Source organism: Giraffa tippelskirchi, chromosome 2, assembly GCF_054371585.1.
Source record: "Giraffa tippelskirchi isolate mGirTip1 chromosome 2, T2T-mGirTip1v1.2.pri, whole genome shotgun sequence".
Taxonomy (NCBI): domain Eukaryota; kingdom Metazoa; phylum Chordata; class Mammalia; order Artiodactyla; family Giraffidae; genus Giraffa; species Giraffa tippelskirchi.
This window is the reverse complement of record NC_137276.1, coordinates 37,365,910-37,383,689: the sequence shown is the minus strand read 5'-3', so window position 1 is coordinate 37,383,689 and position 17,780 is coordinate 37,365,910. Positions and strand designations below refer to the sequence as shown.

The 17,780-nt window shown below is 41.0% G+C and overlaps 1 protein-coding gene across 1 annotated transcript; it reads right to left on the bottom strand.

Annotated features, from left to right (window-relative positions):
• Window positions 1-83: 83 nt before the first annotated feature.
• On the bottom strand, window positions 84-9,480 carry ANKRD1 (ankyrin repeat domain 1). Its single transcript, XM_081555464.1, has 9 exons — window positions 9,395-9,480; window positions 8,548-8,727; window positions 7,516-7,653; window positions 7,070-7,177; window positions 5,491-5,589; window positions 3,855-3,953; window positions 3,653-3,751; window positions 3,419-3,517; window positions 84-927 (listed from the first exon to the last, which is right to left on the bottom strand). Exons 1-9 carry the CDS (start codon window positions 9,419-9,421, stop codon window positions 817-819), a joined length of 960 nt encoding a protein of 319 aa, XP_081411590.1. The 5' UTR covers window positions 9,422-9,480; the 3' UTR covers window positions 84-816.
• Window positions 9,481-17,780: the final 8,300 nt, after the last annotated feature.

Genomic DNA, 17,780 nt, shown 5'->3' with positions numbered 1-17,780 from the left:
CAGTTCTACAGAACATTCACAATCTGAAAAGCTTGGACAAAACCCCATCTAAATGGCCTTTCCACCAGACTTAAAGAAGGAAAGAGGTTTAGAATCTGCTTTTATTATGAATATAAAATATACATACAACATAATATACATTTACACATTTACACTTTGCAGTTAGTTTCATCTTTTTTGAGCACATTTGGTTCTGCACGGCCCAGTGGCCCATGTTCCTTACACTTACACTCAAGACATTCTCTTCACCTTGGTACATACTTGGTAAGAAATACCAGGCCCAGGCATCAAATGGCCCGCTTTACTGTCTTCACAGAATCACTTTCATTCTGTTTCCTCTTCTGCTGCTACAGGCTTTCCATGGCCTCAAACTTCAGCATTTAAAATGCAGGAGAAAAGAGGGCTGCAGTAATCCCCTTTGTCTTTCAAAATCACCTTGAAACATCTCACCTGAGCGAGGTGATACATCATAGGCATTGCTGGTTAACATGGTTTAAGAACTACCTACAAGGAGGCTCTGACATGTCACATACAACCTACGCTTGTTCACCAAATGAATGATCGCAAAGGATCTGAATATCGGTGGTATTGCAGTAAATAAATAAATAAGTTAACTGGAATAAATACAAATAAATAGAGTGAGTTTCACTAAGGAAAATGTCAATGCCTACATCCCTGTGCTCCAAACCTCATTAGGTGCCACTTTACAACAGGATGATAAACAGAAGCTGGATTTCTCTATGAGTTGCTCTTTGGGGCAATGCCTTCCATGTGCTGGTAAAGAGCAGCCAATGGAATCGTTTGTCATCGCTTTTCTCAGAATGTTGCTATGCGAGAGGCTTTGTAGGAGTTCTCTTTGAGGCTGTCAAATATTGCTTTGGTTCCATTCTGCCAGTGTAGCACCAGATCCATCGGAGTCTTCCCAGCCTAATGAAAACAGAGGGGGGAGTTTGACTTCCAGGTTGAAGGCATCTATAAGTTCATCTCCTCTGTGTGTGTATTTAATGAGGTGATGGATAGGTGTATGTTACTGAGGGGTTTATGTTTCCCACTATGATTTGCAGTTTATATTCAAACCAGTCCTTTACTGTTTCTCACAGGAATGCTTTTGGCATTTCAAACTAGCAGATCAGCAGTGTTTGTTCCCCCACCCCACCCAACGTGGGACTATCCCAGATGTTGGTAAAAATCCCTAGTCCCTTGACACTAAATAGCAAGCCTAAGCCAAATCATTGTGAAATTCAAAAGATGCCTCTGTACTTACACAGTGTACTGCAGAATGGGCATGGAGACGTAGCAGTATCCACCTGGTCAAAAACCAGTTCCTATCAGTTTGGAAAATGATTCCTGACTGATAAAAGCTGGTGGGATATGAGCTGCTGCAACACCTTGGCTTAATTACATAGGTACCGCTCCAGGGAGTAGATTTTTTACAGCTGCTCAGAAGTTACATTGGGCTCTCCCAGGAAATTTATTTTTCTTGGAGATGATATCAATGATTTTTGAGACCAAAATTTTTTTACTTTATGTCTCAAGATATTTACAAAAATTAAAATTATGTCACCTCTCAATTCTTGCCTTTCAATTTGAGAAGTCCTAAAATTTTCCATCTCTGTCTATTCAGAAGTCTCTTTTTATCCCAGAGATTGCAAACCGGCAGCTTTGAGATGCAAATCAGCCTAGAGATCTGCTTTGGCCCAAACAGAGCTTAGATTTTTTAAAAAACTGGAATTAATTGGCAACAGTTGGAAATTAAGAGATTTCCCAATTGAATCTGTGATCTCTCTGAAAAAAATGGGAAGGCTTGGCAGCACGATATCCATGGTTCCATGGAGCAAGAAGGGACTGGATTAGGGAAGGACCGCTACCTTATGTGCACAGAGCCTGCAGCCACCATAAAGTCATTTATGTGATCTGCCTAGGCCCTAGGCGAATTTGAGTTAGTGTCCCTGTAACCTTAATTTTGGACCTTCTCACCCTGTAGCATGTGCCCTGGGGAACACTTATCAGCAGAGGTGAAGACAGAGTTTGGGACAATGATACAATAATGATACAGTAGTGTATTGTTTACAATTCCCTTCAAGATGGTGTCTAGTAACTTGGTAGTCTTTTTTGGAAATATCCATCCATTGGGTCAATGACATTTATAGTTCTAGAACCTTTATGCTGGTGTCTTACCGAAAATGCAGAGCTCTGAGGCCTATTTGTATATTTAGGGCTATTTTTCCACGAGTTCCTTAAACTCCTTTGTATTGAAATTTATCTCGTGATTTCCTGGCTACTGACACAGTCTCCCCAAATCTATATGCTTTTGATCTCTGCCTGAAAAAAATTATATTTTCTGCAGCTTTGGGGGTTTTGTTGAATCTACTCTTTCTGATGGTTTAAATTATTTGATAAGATCAATCCCTTATCAAGGATGAGGGGACTCTACTATTAACACTTTCTCAGCCCAAGCAGTCTCTATTTATTGCATTTATTTTGTTCCTGTCACCAAGACTTTTTTTTTTTTTTGGAACGATGAAGTATTCTTCTCAGTCTTATAGTAACACAGTTAGAGGAGGAAATGATTCACAGTAAAAGATGACTGGGTTTTTTTTCCCTTTCTTTGTAAAGTGATTCTCCAAAAGCCTCTTTCAAATTACTTCTTCAGTACTTTACACTCATTTCTCCCAGTGGTATTTTTAAAGCTTATATTAGATGATGCTTGACTAGGAATTGGGACCATGAGGAAAATCTGGTTACATTCTCTGGCTTACAGATGAAGCTAAATTAATATGTACTTGTAAAAGGGATTTATACAAGCATTTTCTGGGCCTAAATATAAGAAACTATTTTGAGGGATGTGCAGCTAAACTAAAGAGGAGAATGAATAGAAATTAGCTCAAAAATAAAGGCAAACGCATGGCTACCTCTGTAAGAAAAGTGGTAGCATTCATGCTGTTGTAAGAGGGGAAGGACTATTCACAGTTACTCGGATTCAGTGTTGACTCATTTGAGTTCCTTGACCCTTGGCTTCACTGACCACTGTGGAATTTTCAAGAGCTTTAGGAATGGTGGGTGTCTTTATTCCTGATATTCTGGCCTAGCTCAGCCAGGGGTGGCCAAGGCAGACACTGATTGTGTCTGTGAAGGTGGGTGGTTTGACCATCTTTTATTTTCAATGCCAAATTCTAAAAGAATTCCTAAATGCTGTGTTAGGCATTGAGGGCATATGGAGGCACCATGGCTTCCTCATCTCTGACCAGGTGACCTGAGTCCTTGCCAAGGTCAGAAATACCCTTACGGAAGGAACGAGGCATTTAAATCATTAAAAGACCCCCAAAATGCTACCGTTGTTAGGCTCTTTTCAAGTATGTGAGCCATACTTCTGTTCATTACAAAGCCGGCAAACAAGGCCCCTTGCCTGAGTACTTACACAGTTCTTGACGTTGAGGTCGGCGCCATACGTAATCAGGAGTCGGATCATCTTGTACCGATTCAGCCTCACGGCGTCATGCAAGGGGGTATCTCCTTCCTAGAGAACAGAGTGAACAGGCTAAAGGTGGGCCTGAGGCCAGGAAGTGGGTCCTGAAAGGGTGCCCAGCAGGGGTAGTGATCCCAAATAAGTGAGTGAAGCTTTTAGGAGGCCAAACTCTGCCGGCCTACTCACCCGGTCTTTGGCGTTGAGGTCTGCCTCGCAAGCGATGAGATGCTCTGCGCACTCGTAGTGGCCAGTCCTCACCGCCACATGCAGCGCGGTGCTGAGCAACTACGAAATGCAAGAGCCTGTTGGGTCCCTGGGCGTGAGGACAGAGGCCCAGACCCCAACGCATGTGTGAAGCGGAGGAGGGAGACGCGGGTAGGAGAAATACCTTATCCCGCGCACTGATTTTGGCGCCTTTGTTCAGCAACAGTTTTAAGACATCCAGGCTTCCTCCGCGGCTTGCCCAGTGGATGGCGGTGGATTCAAGCTATGCAAGGAAGGTAAAAGGATATGACAGTGGAAGAAGAACCTGGTCAGAGGAGTTAGTTCTTGGTTTCTAAGGCCTAGGAATACCAGGTTTGCTAGGGCATCTGTGATGCCACTGGGCTGTCCTGGTCTAGGTTGCCAGATCTAACTATTGTAGTTCAATTCTCTTGCCAAATGTTTTGGCAAAAATGTGCCAACGTGAGTATACGCTCTCCTGTGTATGTATCTGTGTGCGTGTTTGCATCATTAGGAGGTTCTTAATAAACCTAATCTTTTTAAGAGAGGATAAGAACTAAAATGTACTGGGAATTTTGTGGTGCCCACATGGTGCCACATACTTCAGATGTATTGGTGCTCCCAGCAACACTGTGAAGTGGGCATTCCTGTGCTCATTTTGCAAATGAGAAAAATGGAGCTCCAAGCTATTCAAATTTTTTGCCTAAGGAAACATAGCTAGTAAGTGGCAGAAGAGTTATTCCAACCCACAGTGTGCCTGGAACGTTTAACCACTTTTGCCAAATAAACTCAAAAGTTCTAGACAAATGTACGGATTTTAAAACTCTGACAGAAAAGAAGTAGTCCCTTTCAAAAGATATTCATCTGGATGTGACACCTCTTCCTGTGTCCCTGTTGTCTTTTCCTCATCTCTTCCTCATCTCTTCTCTGCTGCCATTTGTGCTCGCACACTGTTATCTACCTCCACCATCATCATTTGTGGTTACTGCCCTTAATCATACTAGAAAGTGTGGTATATGCCTGGCCCCCCAAATATCATGCTCATGAATTTTTGTGTCTTTCCACACAAACTTTATACTTTGTTTCTTTACTTGTTTTTCTGTGTGTGTATCTCCTGGGTTCAGTTTTAGCCAAATCCTTTGGACTTTTCCAGTCCCTTTTCCATTCTGCTTGAAAAGTCAAATTGAGCTGTATTTAAATAAATAAAGCATTTTTCCCCCCAGCTCAATCTTCATTTCATAGAATATACTATATACTGGTCTGCATAGAAATCACAGTGGCTGAATTACTGAGATCTGAATAGCAGCTACTTCCCACAGATGCAATTCATTTTGTGTGCAGTCTAGCCCCAAATCTCACTGACGGCAATCTGCATCTATCAAATAAGGTGTGCAGCTAGAGAATTCTGAGATGTTTCTGGCAGCCAAGGGTCAGGAGCAGGTGGCCACGTATGATGGAAGGATGGGTATGCTGAAAGGCAAGTGTTGACTGTATTACTTCTCAGTAAGGCTACTGACTCGATAAGGACCCAAGTCTTTGATGAAGATATTAAATTCTGTCCAACAGCTCTCACTTCCTTCTTTTCCCTGAAATACTCCTCTCCTTTTCAGTTTGTATGGAAAATACTTTCCACATGACCTAGTCCCATCTCCCAACTTCCCTTTGTATGGAGAAATAAGCTTCTGCCTAGTTCTCTCAGATCAATTTTCAATACAATTGGCCCCATTTTTCATTGTAGGTTTTCTCAAGCTTCACATAGTCTACTTACTTTGGCTCATTTCCAAACAAAGAGATATATTTACCATATCACGGAATTCAATCTGGGCTCCAGCTTCTATTAACTTCTCCACAATTGCCAAATGTCCTTCCAAGCATGCTCTGTGAAGAGCTGTCCGTTTATACTGTCAGAATAGAGATTTAAGAAAGAGAGAGAGAGAGCAATGCATATAAAAATGAGGATAAATCCTTTCTAAGAAATAGGAAACTGGGGATTCTGATGACCTAGCTGATAGAAACTTGAGTTCTTCATTATGAGTTAGAAATGTCAAATTTACCAAAATTATCAACTAGAACAGTTATTCTGCAACTGAGATTTGCGTCTCCTGCAATACACGTTTCTAAATGATTAGCGGTCTTCATCGAGGTACATGGACTTAAAGATTCAAAACTACGTAAGTGCTGACACTTCCCTTTCTTGTGTTTTGTGCCCTCATGATTTCTGTAGTATTTGCCATGCAGTTCAGGCCATTTCCTTCCTTTGGGACTGCTGTTAGGTTGAATTTCAAAAAGTATTCATTTTTAAGATAACAGGAGACATTTTTCTTTCAGATTCAGAAATGATTCCCCATTTCAGTTCATAGGGGAAAGGAGTCAAAAAAGGATTAGTGATGTCTGATAAATTTGCTTCAAATAATGGATTAATGGACTTCCTGGTGGCTCAGAGGGTAAAGAATCTGCCTGCAATGCAAGAGAGCCAGGCTTGATCTCTGGGCTGGGAAGATCTGCTGGAGAAGGGAATGGCTACCCACTCCAGTATTCTTGTCTGGAGAATTCCATGGACAGAGGAACCTGGCAGGCTACAGTCCATGGGGTCACAAAGAGTCAGACACAACTGAGCGACTAACACTTTCACTTTCACTTCAGGTGGCTCAGTGGTAAAGAATCTGCCTGCCAATGCAGGAAACACAGGAGGCAGCAGATACCATCTCTGCGTCAGGAAGGTCCCCTGGAGAAGAAAATGGCAACCCACTCCAGTATTCTTGCCTGAAAAATCCCATGAACAGAGGAGCCTGGAGGACTACAGTCTGTGCAGTCGCAGAGTCAGAGACTACTGAGCTCAGATGCAAATGGATTAATAGGCTGTTTGTGCTAGAACACTATTAGATATCATTTCATTCCAATGCCCTCTCTTTTCAGATAAGGAAACTGAGGTCCAGAAAATTTAGATTGGCTGCTAAGAATCAAATAAGCGAGTACTGATAGAACTGACACTTGAACTCCGGACTAGAGATTCCCTGTGTAGAGCTGATATATTTGGGTCCAGTCAAAGCTAATGCTAATAATACATTTCTCCCAGTCGTGAATGGTTGGTCCTGCTGTACTAAAAGTCTATCCCAGAGATCTCAAAATTAAAGACAAACTGGAAAAGCAGTGGGAAGAATATGAGAGTGCAAAAAAATAATGCAATCCATAGCACTGATCCAGCATTTTCTTTTTCTGGCCCACTGCACTCCCCTGTTATGCTACTGGCATATGTGGCAACAGCTGGGGAGATGGTTTCAGGTGGATTGATTTCTGGCACCAGACTAGCAAGGCTGCAGTAAAGCATAAGAAACACAAAATTAACAAGCTGGATTTTGCAGTGCTTTGTATAAGCCTTACCTCATCACAGACGTCTGGATTGTTCTTGTCTGACAAGAATTTTTCTACTACTGGCAGTTTATTCTCCAGGGCAGCTTTCAGAAACCTAGGCACATCCACAGGTTCTGTCTAAAGTCAAAAAAAAACAGTGTGAGAGTTGCCATGGGCTTTCCAACATTCAGTCAAACCCTCCACAGATAGTTATTTCCTTGTAGCCTAATGCTGAGGGTTTCCCTGGTGGCTCAAACAATAAAGAATCCTTCTGCAATACAAGAGACCCAGGTTTAATCTCTGGGTTAGGAAGATTCCCCTGAAGAAGGAAATGGCAACCCACTCCAGTATTCTTGCCCAGAGAATTCTATGAACAAAGGAGCCTGACGGGCTACAGTCCCTGGGGTCGCAGAGTTGGACATGACTGAGCAACTAACTCCCACCCCCTAAACATAAGGAAACCAAGCAATGCTTACCACGATTTCAGGTTCAGGTTCCTTCACAACTGGAACTTTTGTTTTCCTGTATTTTTTCCTTTTCTTCAGTTGAATGATTATTTCAAGATCTTCTAAATTTTCCAGTTTTGATCTTTGTTCTAGTTTTTTCTTCTTGAGCTAAAAAAGAAATCCGTGTTTCAAAATATGGTGAGTTCTACTGACAAGCATTCTGGTTGTGTCAAAACAAAATCTGCAAGGTCTGAGCTCAGTATGTGAACAGTTTGAGCAAAAAGATAGAAAGAAATATTTATAATAAATCTTTTACTTGGATTTAGTGATTTCTTATTCAAGTATTTAGGGGTCAAATTTTTCAGCTAATTGCCTTTATCTGCACTTCCCTTGCTTGTAGCACCAGCTTCTTGTTGAAGATAGAATCTAGTCTCTAAGTGATGATTTTGTAATTATTTCCATAAACAGACCCCAGATTTCTGTAGAATTTTTTTATCATGCTCATGAATTTTTTTAATTGAAAAGACTTTACTAATAAGTTTCAAACTCTAAAATTTCAATGCCAGTGTCTTTTAGGTGGCTGACTGAGCAGGGCTCATGAAAAAAAGCTGTCTTGGTACTACATCTGTGGTTAGTAAGTAGTGAAAATTCACCCAGCAACACATTTTGTCAACACAGAAAGTTGCCACAGTCAAACAATGATCCACGAACCACAAACCACATTATTGAGAAAAAAAGGCTCCCTTCCTTGGGATTAATTAGACAACATAAGACATCAGAAATTCACTGGACACTTTTCTATTTCCAAGTCTTTCAATCAAAACACAGTCATAGACCATTCGGTGATTGATTCAGAATCCAGAGGTCATAGTCTTGCCAAAGAATTATTTTCTACAACCTGTTCCATAGAAGTTGCTTCTTTATAAGTTAGAAATTGATAAAGAAATACCTTTGGAATGGTTGCATTTATTTGGTTTCTCTCTCTTCTCCTTCCTATCTGGCACCTTTGTTCTCTACACCCTCCCCAACCTCCCACTAGTGAATTTCACAGAAGGCCCTTACCTCTGCCTCTCGCTGTTTCTCAGTTTCCCATTGTTGCTCCCCCAGGCTCACAAAGTGGGTGGGAAGTGTTTTCAGGTCTTCCTGCTTCTCTAAAGTAACAGCAGCTTCGTATTCTCCATCTCTGAAGTCCTCAGGAAGGAACTCCCCAGCATCCCCACTGCCATTCTTCTTCCCTGTCACCTACAAGGGAAGAAGGTGGCAGGGTCAGAATAGCAGAGTCCGTCCTGGGGTCCTTCTCCATAGAGGATGCTGCAGGAGGTCCCCCGGCCCTTCCTCCCTGCTGACAGTGGCTTCAGAGCAGTGCACTCTCAGAGCTCAGGCTGTGATGTGCTGCCCCAGTGTTCCAGGAATACCTTCAGATGCTTGTTTTCTTCTATTGGTTAAATCAAGGTTTAGGTTAGGTTGATATGTTTAAATCTGCTTTTAATCCACTTAATCACATTTCTCCTAAGAAAATCCCAACTTCTTCCCCCCATCCCCACCAATGATTTTAAAATTCTTTCATTTTCAGTACTTTTGATGATCCCTTGCCTTCTATAGTTTCCAGATATATATTGTTGCAATAGAACTTCTCCCCTAAGGCATTTTGATTACTGTACATGATTCCACACTTTAGTGATAAAACCAAAGGAGAAGATAATAAATAGGGAATATGTAGAGAATTCATTACTGCCAGCTCCTTTTTTTCCAATTTTACTTATTTCATCACATAAATCAACCGTTTTCCATATATGACATTTTCAGGATACCTGTGCATTATGCCTGAAAGAAAAGAGCATTTCAATTTTCAAATAAAAATCAAGGCTGCACCATTTTTCACTGCATAAAAATAATGTGCTTTACATACCAGCTCTTCTACCTTCAGAACCATCATGTCGACCTGAAGTTCGTCAGTCTGTTTTCCTCCTGAGGAATGAACCCTTGAGTTGCCCTGGGGAGCCCATCTGCTCCAGTGAGCTTATATAGCTAGAGCTGGGTGAGATAATCTTCCAACCTGGGAACCCAAGTAACACCCCTGCCCCCCCCTCCCCCGGAGCCAACTCAGAGGCAGGTGAATTTTTCATGTCAGACTCAGTGTCTGGGAAGCAGGAGAGGGAGGGGATGACAAGTAACCCCACTGAATATGTGAATCAGGAAGAAATGTGAGAGGGCCATTCCTTTGGCAGTGACCACACCGCTCAGCAATGCAAGTCATCCTATTTATCGGGGAGCCAGAGGACAGCTGTCTGTTGACATTGCGCCACACCGCTGCTCCTTTTCCTTCTTTGTCAGCTTTCATATGACTAACCCTATCAAGAAAATGTAAATGGCCTGCGTATCACACCGCCAGTAATATCTTTCTGATAACCAGACTTATCAACACGTCACTTGGGGGAAGTGTTGCTTTAGGACATCCTATTCCCATGAGTACACAGCCCGAGAGGAAAGGACCCAGGTCGTAATGGCCCTTGTCTATATCTGTTTGGAATCCTCTGGAGTGATGTCGAGGGCTAAAAAGGCCCCATGACATGCCACCTTACCATCATTATAAGAAATCGAAAGCATTCAGTAATACACTTTTATTTTATGGTGTCACAGGCCATAATTAGCACATGACATGCTTACTGTCTTCTAAAACAGCATACTTACTGGAACAATTTTTATTCCAAAAAGCTTCAAAATGTCCTGAGATAGATTATATGAGGCCAATTGTTAGTAACAGTATGACCTTGATCGGGTCATTGAGCCACAGTTCTCAGTTGCTGTGGAGAAAAGCCACCTGCTGGAACTGGTGAAAACTGCAGGTCCCTGGGCTCCACTCCAGGGCATTCTGAGTCGATTTACAGTTGAGTCCTAGGAGTCTGTGTTTTTCAAAGCACTCAGGTAATTCTGATGAAGGTTTGAGACAGGTTGCCAGAGGAACAAAGAGCTTTGTTTGGGTTGGAGTGAAAAAAGACCTCTGTTCCTGGTTGCTCATCTCTGAAGTGTTAAATTATGTAAAAATATTTAGGTCTCTTTACAGTCCAAGGAGAAACTAGAATTACTATCTCCAAAGCCATTTAAAAACTTTTTTTTTTTCAGTAAAAGAAAGGAGGGGAGAGTGGAGAAAGGGAGTGTGAATGGAGAAGTGTGTTCATTCGATGTTATGTTGACCTTCTGTGTCTATCACAACCTCAAACGTACCCACTCAGCACACAAGGCTGCCAATCTCTTCTTTCCCCTAATCAACCTGGGGGTGGTTTTGCTGAAATTTTCAGAATGACACATTGACACCCCCCACCTGCCCCCTCCACCAAAGTACTGACAAAGAGGGATCCTCTCAATTACTCGTGTATCTGTTCTAGTCTCCTAATGTTCTAGCCTAAAAGGGGTTTTACTAAAACGAAATTTCCCAGTGTTTTCTTTGAGGTGGAGGCAGCTATGACCATTTTCATTGGTTTCTTTAAATAAGAAGTAGCCATTAAACTTTTCCTACCGTTTCTTATCTTAGTCTCTTTGTTCCAGGCCTGACCCAAACTGAGGGGAGCCTTAGGAGATCTCCTTGAGGGAAGGGTCACAGGTTGTTGAAGCGTCTGGGATATTGAATCCCAGAGCTGTTAATGCCCTCAAAGTTCAAGCAAGGCCAGTGCTTTCATTATACAGAGAGGGCATGGAGGCACAGAAACGTCTCAAGTCATTGGCTGCAGACACACAGCTGGTTGGAGGATGTTAGGTTGAAGAGTTTGGATTCCATCCATCAGAAGCAGAGGATCATTGAGGCCAGAGCACATTTCCCAGGGTAGTTCAGACCTAGACCCACTCAGGGCCCAACCAAGACCTATTAAAACGTCCTTCTCTGTTCAGGGCACCTCAAAAAAAAAAAAAAAAAAAGCAAGTGAAAGTGGGTGGGATGGTACACCAAGCCTATTTCTTCCTCTCGTCATTTAATTATCCCCTCAAACCTGGCTGGTTCTATGCAGGAGAGTCCCATAGGTCTAAAGAAAACTGCAGAGGATGACGCTTGAGGAAGGTTTGATGGGATGGGCAGAACTTAGAGAAAGGAGCCTGCCGGCTAGATCCTTGGGTATCATCAGGTGAGTAAACTCTGCCTGCCTCTCCACTCACTACTTCTGGTGTTGATCCCATTGGTCATCGTAAAACATGAGAGGATTTTGCTTTTCAAAAGAGATTCTAGATACATTTAGCTCCCTAACAACGGATCAGATAAAATTGTATTTTCAAATCATTCCTATTCATCAAAATTGAGAACCAAACTTCGCAACTGGAGGAGAGTTTTCTGTTACTTGCTTTTTAAAGAGCTTCCTTTCCATAAAAGTTCCCCTAGTGGAGTAAGTTCTGAAATTTGTACATTTGACTTGATCGCAACCTCAAACTAGGCATAACCTTTCCTTATCAAGACGAATTAAGACAAATTGGTTCTAGAATGATTTAGCAACCCGGTGTCAACCACCTATGGCCAGAATGAGCAGGGAAATGGTCCCTGAGATTGGCTAGAGTCATCTCAAGAGCTTTTTCTCCTTCCTCTCAGGATTTGTGCATTTCAATGAGACCAGAATTATAATCCTATTTACAGGTAAGGAAAGTGAGGGGCAGAGAAGTGGAGTCTAAAGCATTTATTATTGCCACCCAGGGTTCCACCAGGCACCACCGGGGTTCATGTGCCATAGCTCAGCTCCAAGGACAATTTTGTCTTTCCAAATTTTAGGACATTATACACTTATCTACTCAGACTTTTTATTTTTACTACGTTTTCTTGACTATGTAATTAACATATAAATATGTTGTCAAAAAGTAAAACAATGCAGAGAGAAGGTTGCTTAATTGCGATCTTGCTGAGTGCTGATTTGGTACTTGATGTGTTTCTCTTGATCACGTGTCTTAAAGATTATCTTCTACCAGCACGGATGAGTCTGTCTCATTATCTTCAACCACCATGTGGATTTCTGTGTGTGGACATACCCTTGCTTATTTAACCACTCTCCTATTTATGGACATTTAGGCTGTTTTCCAAAATGGTCTCTCTTATTTGCTACAATCCAAGGTATTTTATAGCACATCAAATGCTATGGTTATTAACACTCCTTGCGCTTGGAACACCCACCTTGATATGAAGAGGAAGGACTCTGAGGACTGTCTCCAGACTCTGACTGGAAGCCACCTTATTCTGCTGTTGCACTTGTAAGTGCTTATTTTGCCATCCCTCCTAATTGCCTTCCCAGTCCCAGCTGCTCCTCACCTCTCTTGGCTCTGAGAAATGGCTGACTTGGCCCAACTAGGAATCCAAGTATCCCTCCAGCCAAGCCTAGGTTCAGTTACACACTTTAAAATACCAGAGGGAGGTCACAGACTTGAAGCAAACAAGGTTCAAGGTTCCTTCCCTCCCCTGCCAGCCAGGGATGGAATCACCCATATCTGAAAAGCCACACGTACTGAGAACATTTTGCACAGAACTGAGGCATTTGCCTTCCTCTCCTCTCAAAGGATAGACTCAAGACCGAGGTCCTCCTGTATCCAGGGCTCTGAATAGAAAGTGCATGCACACTGCTGTAAGCAACCCAGTTTCAAGCTGCCTTTTTGCAAATATCAGCAGTTTCCTTTGGTAGAGATGGGTGAAAGCTGTAGGTCTCTTCCCCATACCTTACAGCAGCAGGTGCCTTGCTGTAAATTATGTCTCTAGCCAAACTCTGCCCCACATATGGATTTATGTCAGCCAACAGGTATACACAGCCACACAACTGTTCTGTAAACTCTCTAAAAGTGGCCCCTACCCATTTACACTCTAAGACAGTGCCTGGCAAATGAAGTCATTCTAGCAGTAGACTTTAGCTAACTTGCTAGCCTAATCAGATGAAAGAACCTTCCATGTACGACCCAAGACAAGATCTGACCAATTCCAAATACTGAATATATAGGTCTAGGACTCCACAGAGCACACATAGCAAACTGCCTGACACATAGTGAGCCTAAGTATTTAGCTAACACCTGGTAGGAGTCTTATAGTCTTTCCTAGCCAAACCACATATCTCAAATCTCCTTTCAATGACAAATAATTAAGAACATTTTAATGCTAAATAACAAAGAATCTTCTAATACTAATTAGGGGTAAAGATAAAGTGCTTAGGTAACCTCCTCTGGAGTGTGAGCATCTTATTAGCATTTTTCAAATGCTGACTAACCATGACAAGTGTAATTTCCCAGTTAGGCCATATCACAAGTGCCCTTTCCTAGGGTGGTGGTTCCAAGGCTGGGCGCATCTTAGAATCATCTGAAAAGTTTTTAAAAGATGCTGATGCCCTGTTCTCAACCCAAGTAAATGAAATCTGAATATTTGCTTTAATATCCAGGTACTGTCTTGAAAAAGAAAAACAACCAACAAACAAAACCTTTCCAGTTGATTCTAATTTCCACCCAGCATTGAGATTACCACTCCAGGGTACAGATTTAAATGAATACATACATAACTGTATACATGTATATCTGTGAAGATATACATGGCAGTAAAGCCATCTTTATCCCAGTGTCAGAATTCTGATTGTGAAAGACTTCACCTTTACTAAGACTGTGGGAAACACACACACACAAAACTTACCATCAATATTTATTTGGCCTTACTATGTGTCAGGCATTTTTTAGAGCTGAGATATACCAATGCTTTCAAGAGGCAAACTCTCCTGCCCTTGGGGAGTTTTCAGTTTTACCGAGTGTTTTAAGGAAAACCGCAGGCAACATAGTAAGTATGCTGCTTCTGCCACAAAGCCAAGGAGGGCAGCCTCTGTATATATAAATGTATAAAGTTGTGAAAGATGAAAGATGTGGGGTGAAGAATTAGGGAACCTGGCTTTTAATCCAGGCTCTGCCCTGGGACTAGTTGAGCAAATCCCCTCAACTCCTCGAATTACCAAAGGAGAGCTTTGAACAAAATGATTTCTGGGCCCCTAAAGTTTTACTGAGATCTCAAAATCACTGAATTAATAGCAGAAATAAACAGCCCTCATGACTGCAGTACCACACGCGGACCGCAGAGTGGATTCTCCAAAGCCTCTAACACAGGTGCTGTGCTGTTCTTAGTCACTCAGTCATGTCTGACTCTTGTGAACCCATAGACTGTAACCTGCCAGGCTCCTCTTACCATGGGATTCTCCAGGCAAGAATACTGGAGTGGGTTGCCATTTCCTTCTCCAGGGGATTTTCCTGACCTAGGAATTGAACCCAGGTCTCCTGCATTGCAGGCAAATTCTTTTTTTTTTTTTTTTTCTTATTTAAGAATAACTGCTTTACAGAATTTTGTTGTTTTCTGTCAAACCTCAACATGAATCAGCCGTGGGTATACATATATCACCTCCCTTTTGAACTCCCTCCCATTTCCCTCCCCAGGCCACTCATCTAGGTTGATACAAAGCACCTGTTTGAGTTTCTTGAGCCCCACAGCAAATTTCTATTGGCTATCTGTTTTACATATGGTAATGTAAGTTTCCATGTTACTCTTTCCACACATCTCACCCTCTCCTCCCCTCTCCCCATGTCCATAAATCTATTCTCTATGTCTGTTTCTCCATTGCTGCCCTGTAAATAAATTCTTCAGTACCATTCTTCTAGATTCTGTATATATGTGTTAAAATACGATATTTATCTTTTTCTTTCTGACTCACTTCACTCTGTATAATAGGTTCTAGGTTCATCCACCTCCTCAGAACTGACTCAAATGCGTTCCTTTTTATGGCTGACTAATTTTCCATTGTATATATGTACCACAACTTCTTTATCCATTCATCTGTTGATGGACATCTAGGTTGCTTCGGTGTTTTAGCTATTGTAAATAGTGCTGCAATGAACAATGGGACACATGTGTCCTTTTCAATTTTGGTTTCCTCAGGGTATGTGCCTAGGAGTGAGAATGCTGGGTCATATGGTGGTTTTATTCCTAGTTTTTTAGGAATCTCCATACCATCTTCCATAGTGGCTTTATCAATTTACATTCCCACCAACAGTGCAAGAGTGTTCCCTTTTCTCCACACCCTCTCCAGCATTTATTGTTTGTAGATTTTTTGATGATGGTGATTCTGACTAGTGTGAAGTGATATCTCATGGTGGTTTTGATTTGCATTTCTCTAATAATGAGTGATGTTGAGTATCTTTTCATATGTTTGTTAGCCATCTGTATGTCTTCTTTGGAGAAATGTCTGTTTAGGTCTTTTTCCCACTTTTTGATTGGGTTGTTTGTTTTTTTGGCATTGAGTTGTATGAGCTGCTTGCATATTTTGAAAATTAATCCTTTGTCAGTTGTTTCATTTGCCATTGTTTTCTCCCGTTCTGAGGGTTCTTTTCACCTTGCTTATAGTTTCCTTTGCTGTGCAAAAGCTTTTAAGTTTAATCAAGTCCCACTTGTTTACTTTTGTTTTTATTTCCTTTAGTCTAGGAGGTGGGTCATAGAGGGTCTTGCTTTGATTTATGTCATTGAGTGTTCTGCCTATGTTTTCCTCTAAGAGTTTTATAGTTTTTGGTCTTACATTTAAGTCTTAATCCATTTTCAGCTTATCTTTGTGCATGGTGTTAGGAAGTGTTTTGATTTCATTCTTTTACACATAGCTGTCCAGTTTTCCCAGCACCATTTGTTGAAGAGGCTGTCCTCACCCCATTGTGTATTTTTGTCTCCTTTGTCAAAAATAAGGTAGCTTTAGGTGCATGGGTTTATTTCTGGGCTTTCTATCTTGTTCCATTGGTCTATATTTCTGTTTTTGTGCCAGTGCCATACTGTCTTGATGACTGTAGCTTTGTAGTATAATCTGAAGTCAGGAAGATTGATTCCTTCAGCTCCATTCTTCTTTCTCAAGACTGCTTTGGCTATTCAGGGTCTTTTGCATTTCCATATGAATTGTGAAATTCATTTTGCTTGAATTTCATTCAATTTCAATTGTGAAATTTTTTGTTTGAGTTCTGTGAAAAATGCCATTGGTAATTTGATAGGGATCGCACTGAATCTGTAGATTGCATTTGGTAGTATAGTAATTTTCACAATATTGATTCTTCCTACCCAGGAACATGGACTATCTCTCCATCTGTGTCATCTTTGATTTCTTTCATCAGTGTCTTATAATTTTCTGTGTATAGTTCTTTTGTCTCCTTAGGTAAGTTTATTCCTAGATATTTAATTCTTTATATTGCAATGGTGAATGGGATTGATTCCTTAATTTCTCTTTCTGATTTTTCATTGTTAGTATATAGAAATGCAAGAGATTTCTGTGTATTGATTTTGTATCCTGCAACTTTGCTAAATTCACTGATTAGCTCTAGTAATTTTTTGATACTATCTTTAGGGGTTTCTATGTACAGTATCATGTCATCTGCAAACAATGAGAGCTTTGCTTCTTCTTTTCCAATCTGGATTCCTTTTATTTCTTTTTCTTCTCTGATTGCTGTAGCTAGGACTTCCAGAACTATGTTGAACAATAGTGGTGAAAGTGGACAGCCTTGTCTTATTCCTGATCTTAGGTAGAATGCTTTCAGTTTTTCACCATTGAGAATAATGTTTGCTGTAGGCTTATCATATATGGCCTTTACTATGTTGAGGTTGGTTCTTTCTATGCCCATTTTCTGAAGAGTTTTAATCATAAATGGGTGCTGAATTTTGTCAAAGGCTTTTTCTGCATCTATTGAGATTATCATATGGTTTTTATCTTTCAATTTGTTAATATGGTGTATCACATTGATTGATTTTCATATATTGAAGAATCCTTGTATTCCTGGAATAAACTAAACTTGATCATGGTGTATGAGCTTTGTAATGTGTTGCTGAATTCTGTTATCTAAAATTTTGTTGAGGATTTTTTCATCTATGTTCATCAGTGATATTGGCCTGTAGTTTTCTTTTTTTGTGTTGTCTTTGTCTGGTTTTGATATCAGGGTGATCATGGTCTCGTAGAATGAGTTTGGAAGTATTCTTTCCTCTGCAATTTTTTGAAAGAGTTTTAGAAGGATAGGCATTAGCTCTTCTCTAAATGTTTGATGGAATTCTCCTGTGAAGCCATCTGGTCCTGGGCTTTCGTTTTTTGGGAGATTTTTTTTTATCACAGCTTCAATTTCAGTGCTTGTAATTGGGTTGTTCATAATTTCTCTTTCTTCCTGGTTCAATTGCAGGCAGATTCTTTACCGACTGAGCTACAAGGGAAGCACATAAAGCGAAAGTTGCTCAGTCATGTCCAATGGACTATACAAATTGCGACCCAATGAACTATACAAATTCTTCAGGCCATAAT

Bases quoted from the DNA above. Each gene is read 5' to 3' on its own strand.
- ANKRD1 (XM_081555464.1), bottom strand. From the start codon at position 9,421: ATGATGGTTCTGAAGGTAGAAGAGCTG. The intron at 5,590-7,069 runs GTAAGGCTTATA...CTATTCTGACAG, and splicing joins ATCCAGACGTCTGTGATGAG to TATAAACGGACAGCTCTTCA. The intron at 928-3,418 runs GTAAGTACTCAG...TGTTTTCATTAG, and splicing joins ACCTCAACGTCAAGAACTGT to GCTGGGAAGACTCCGATGGA.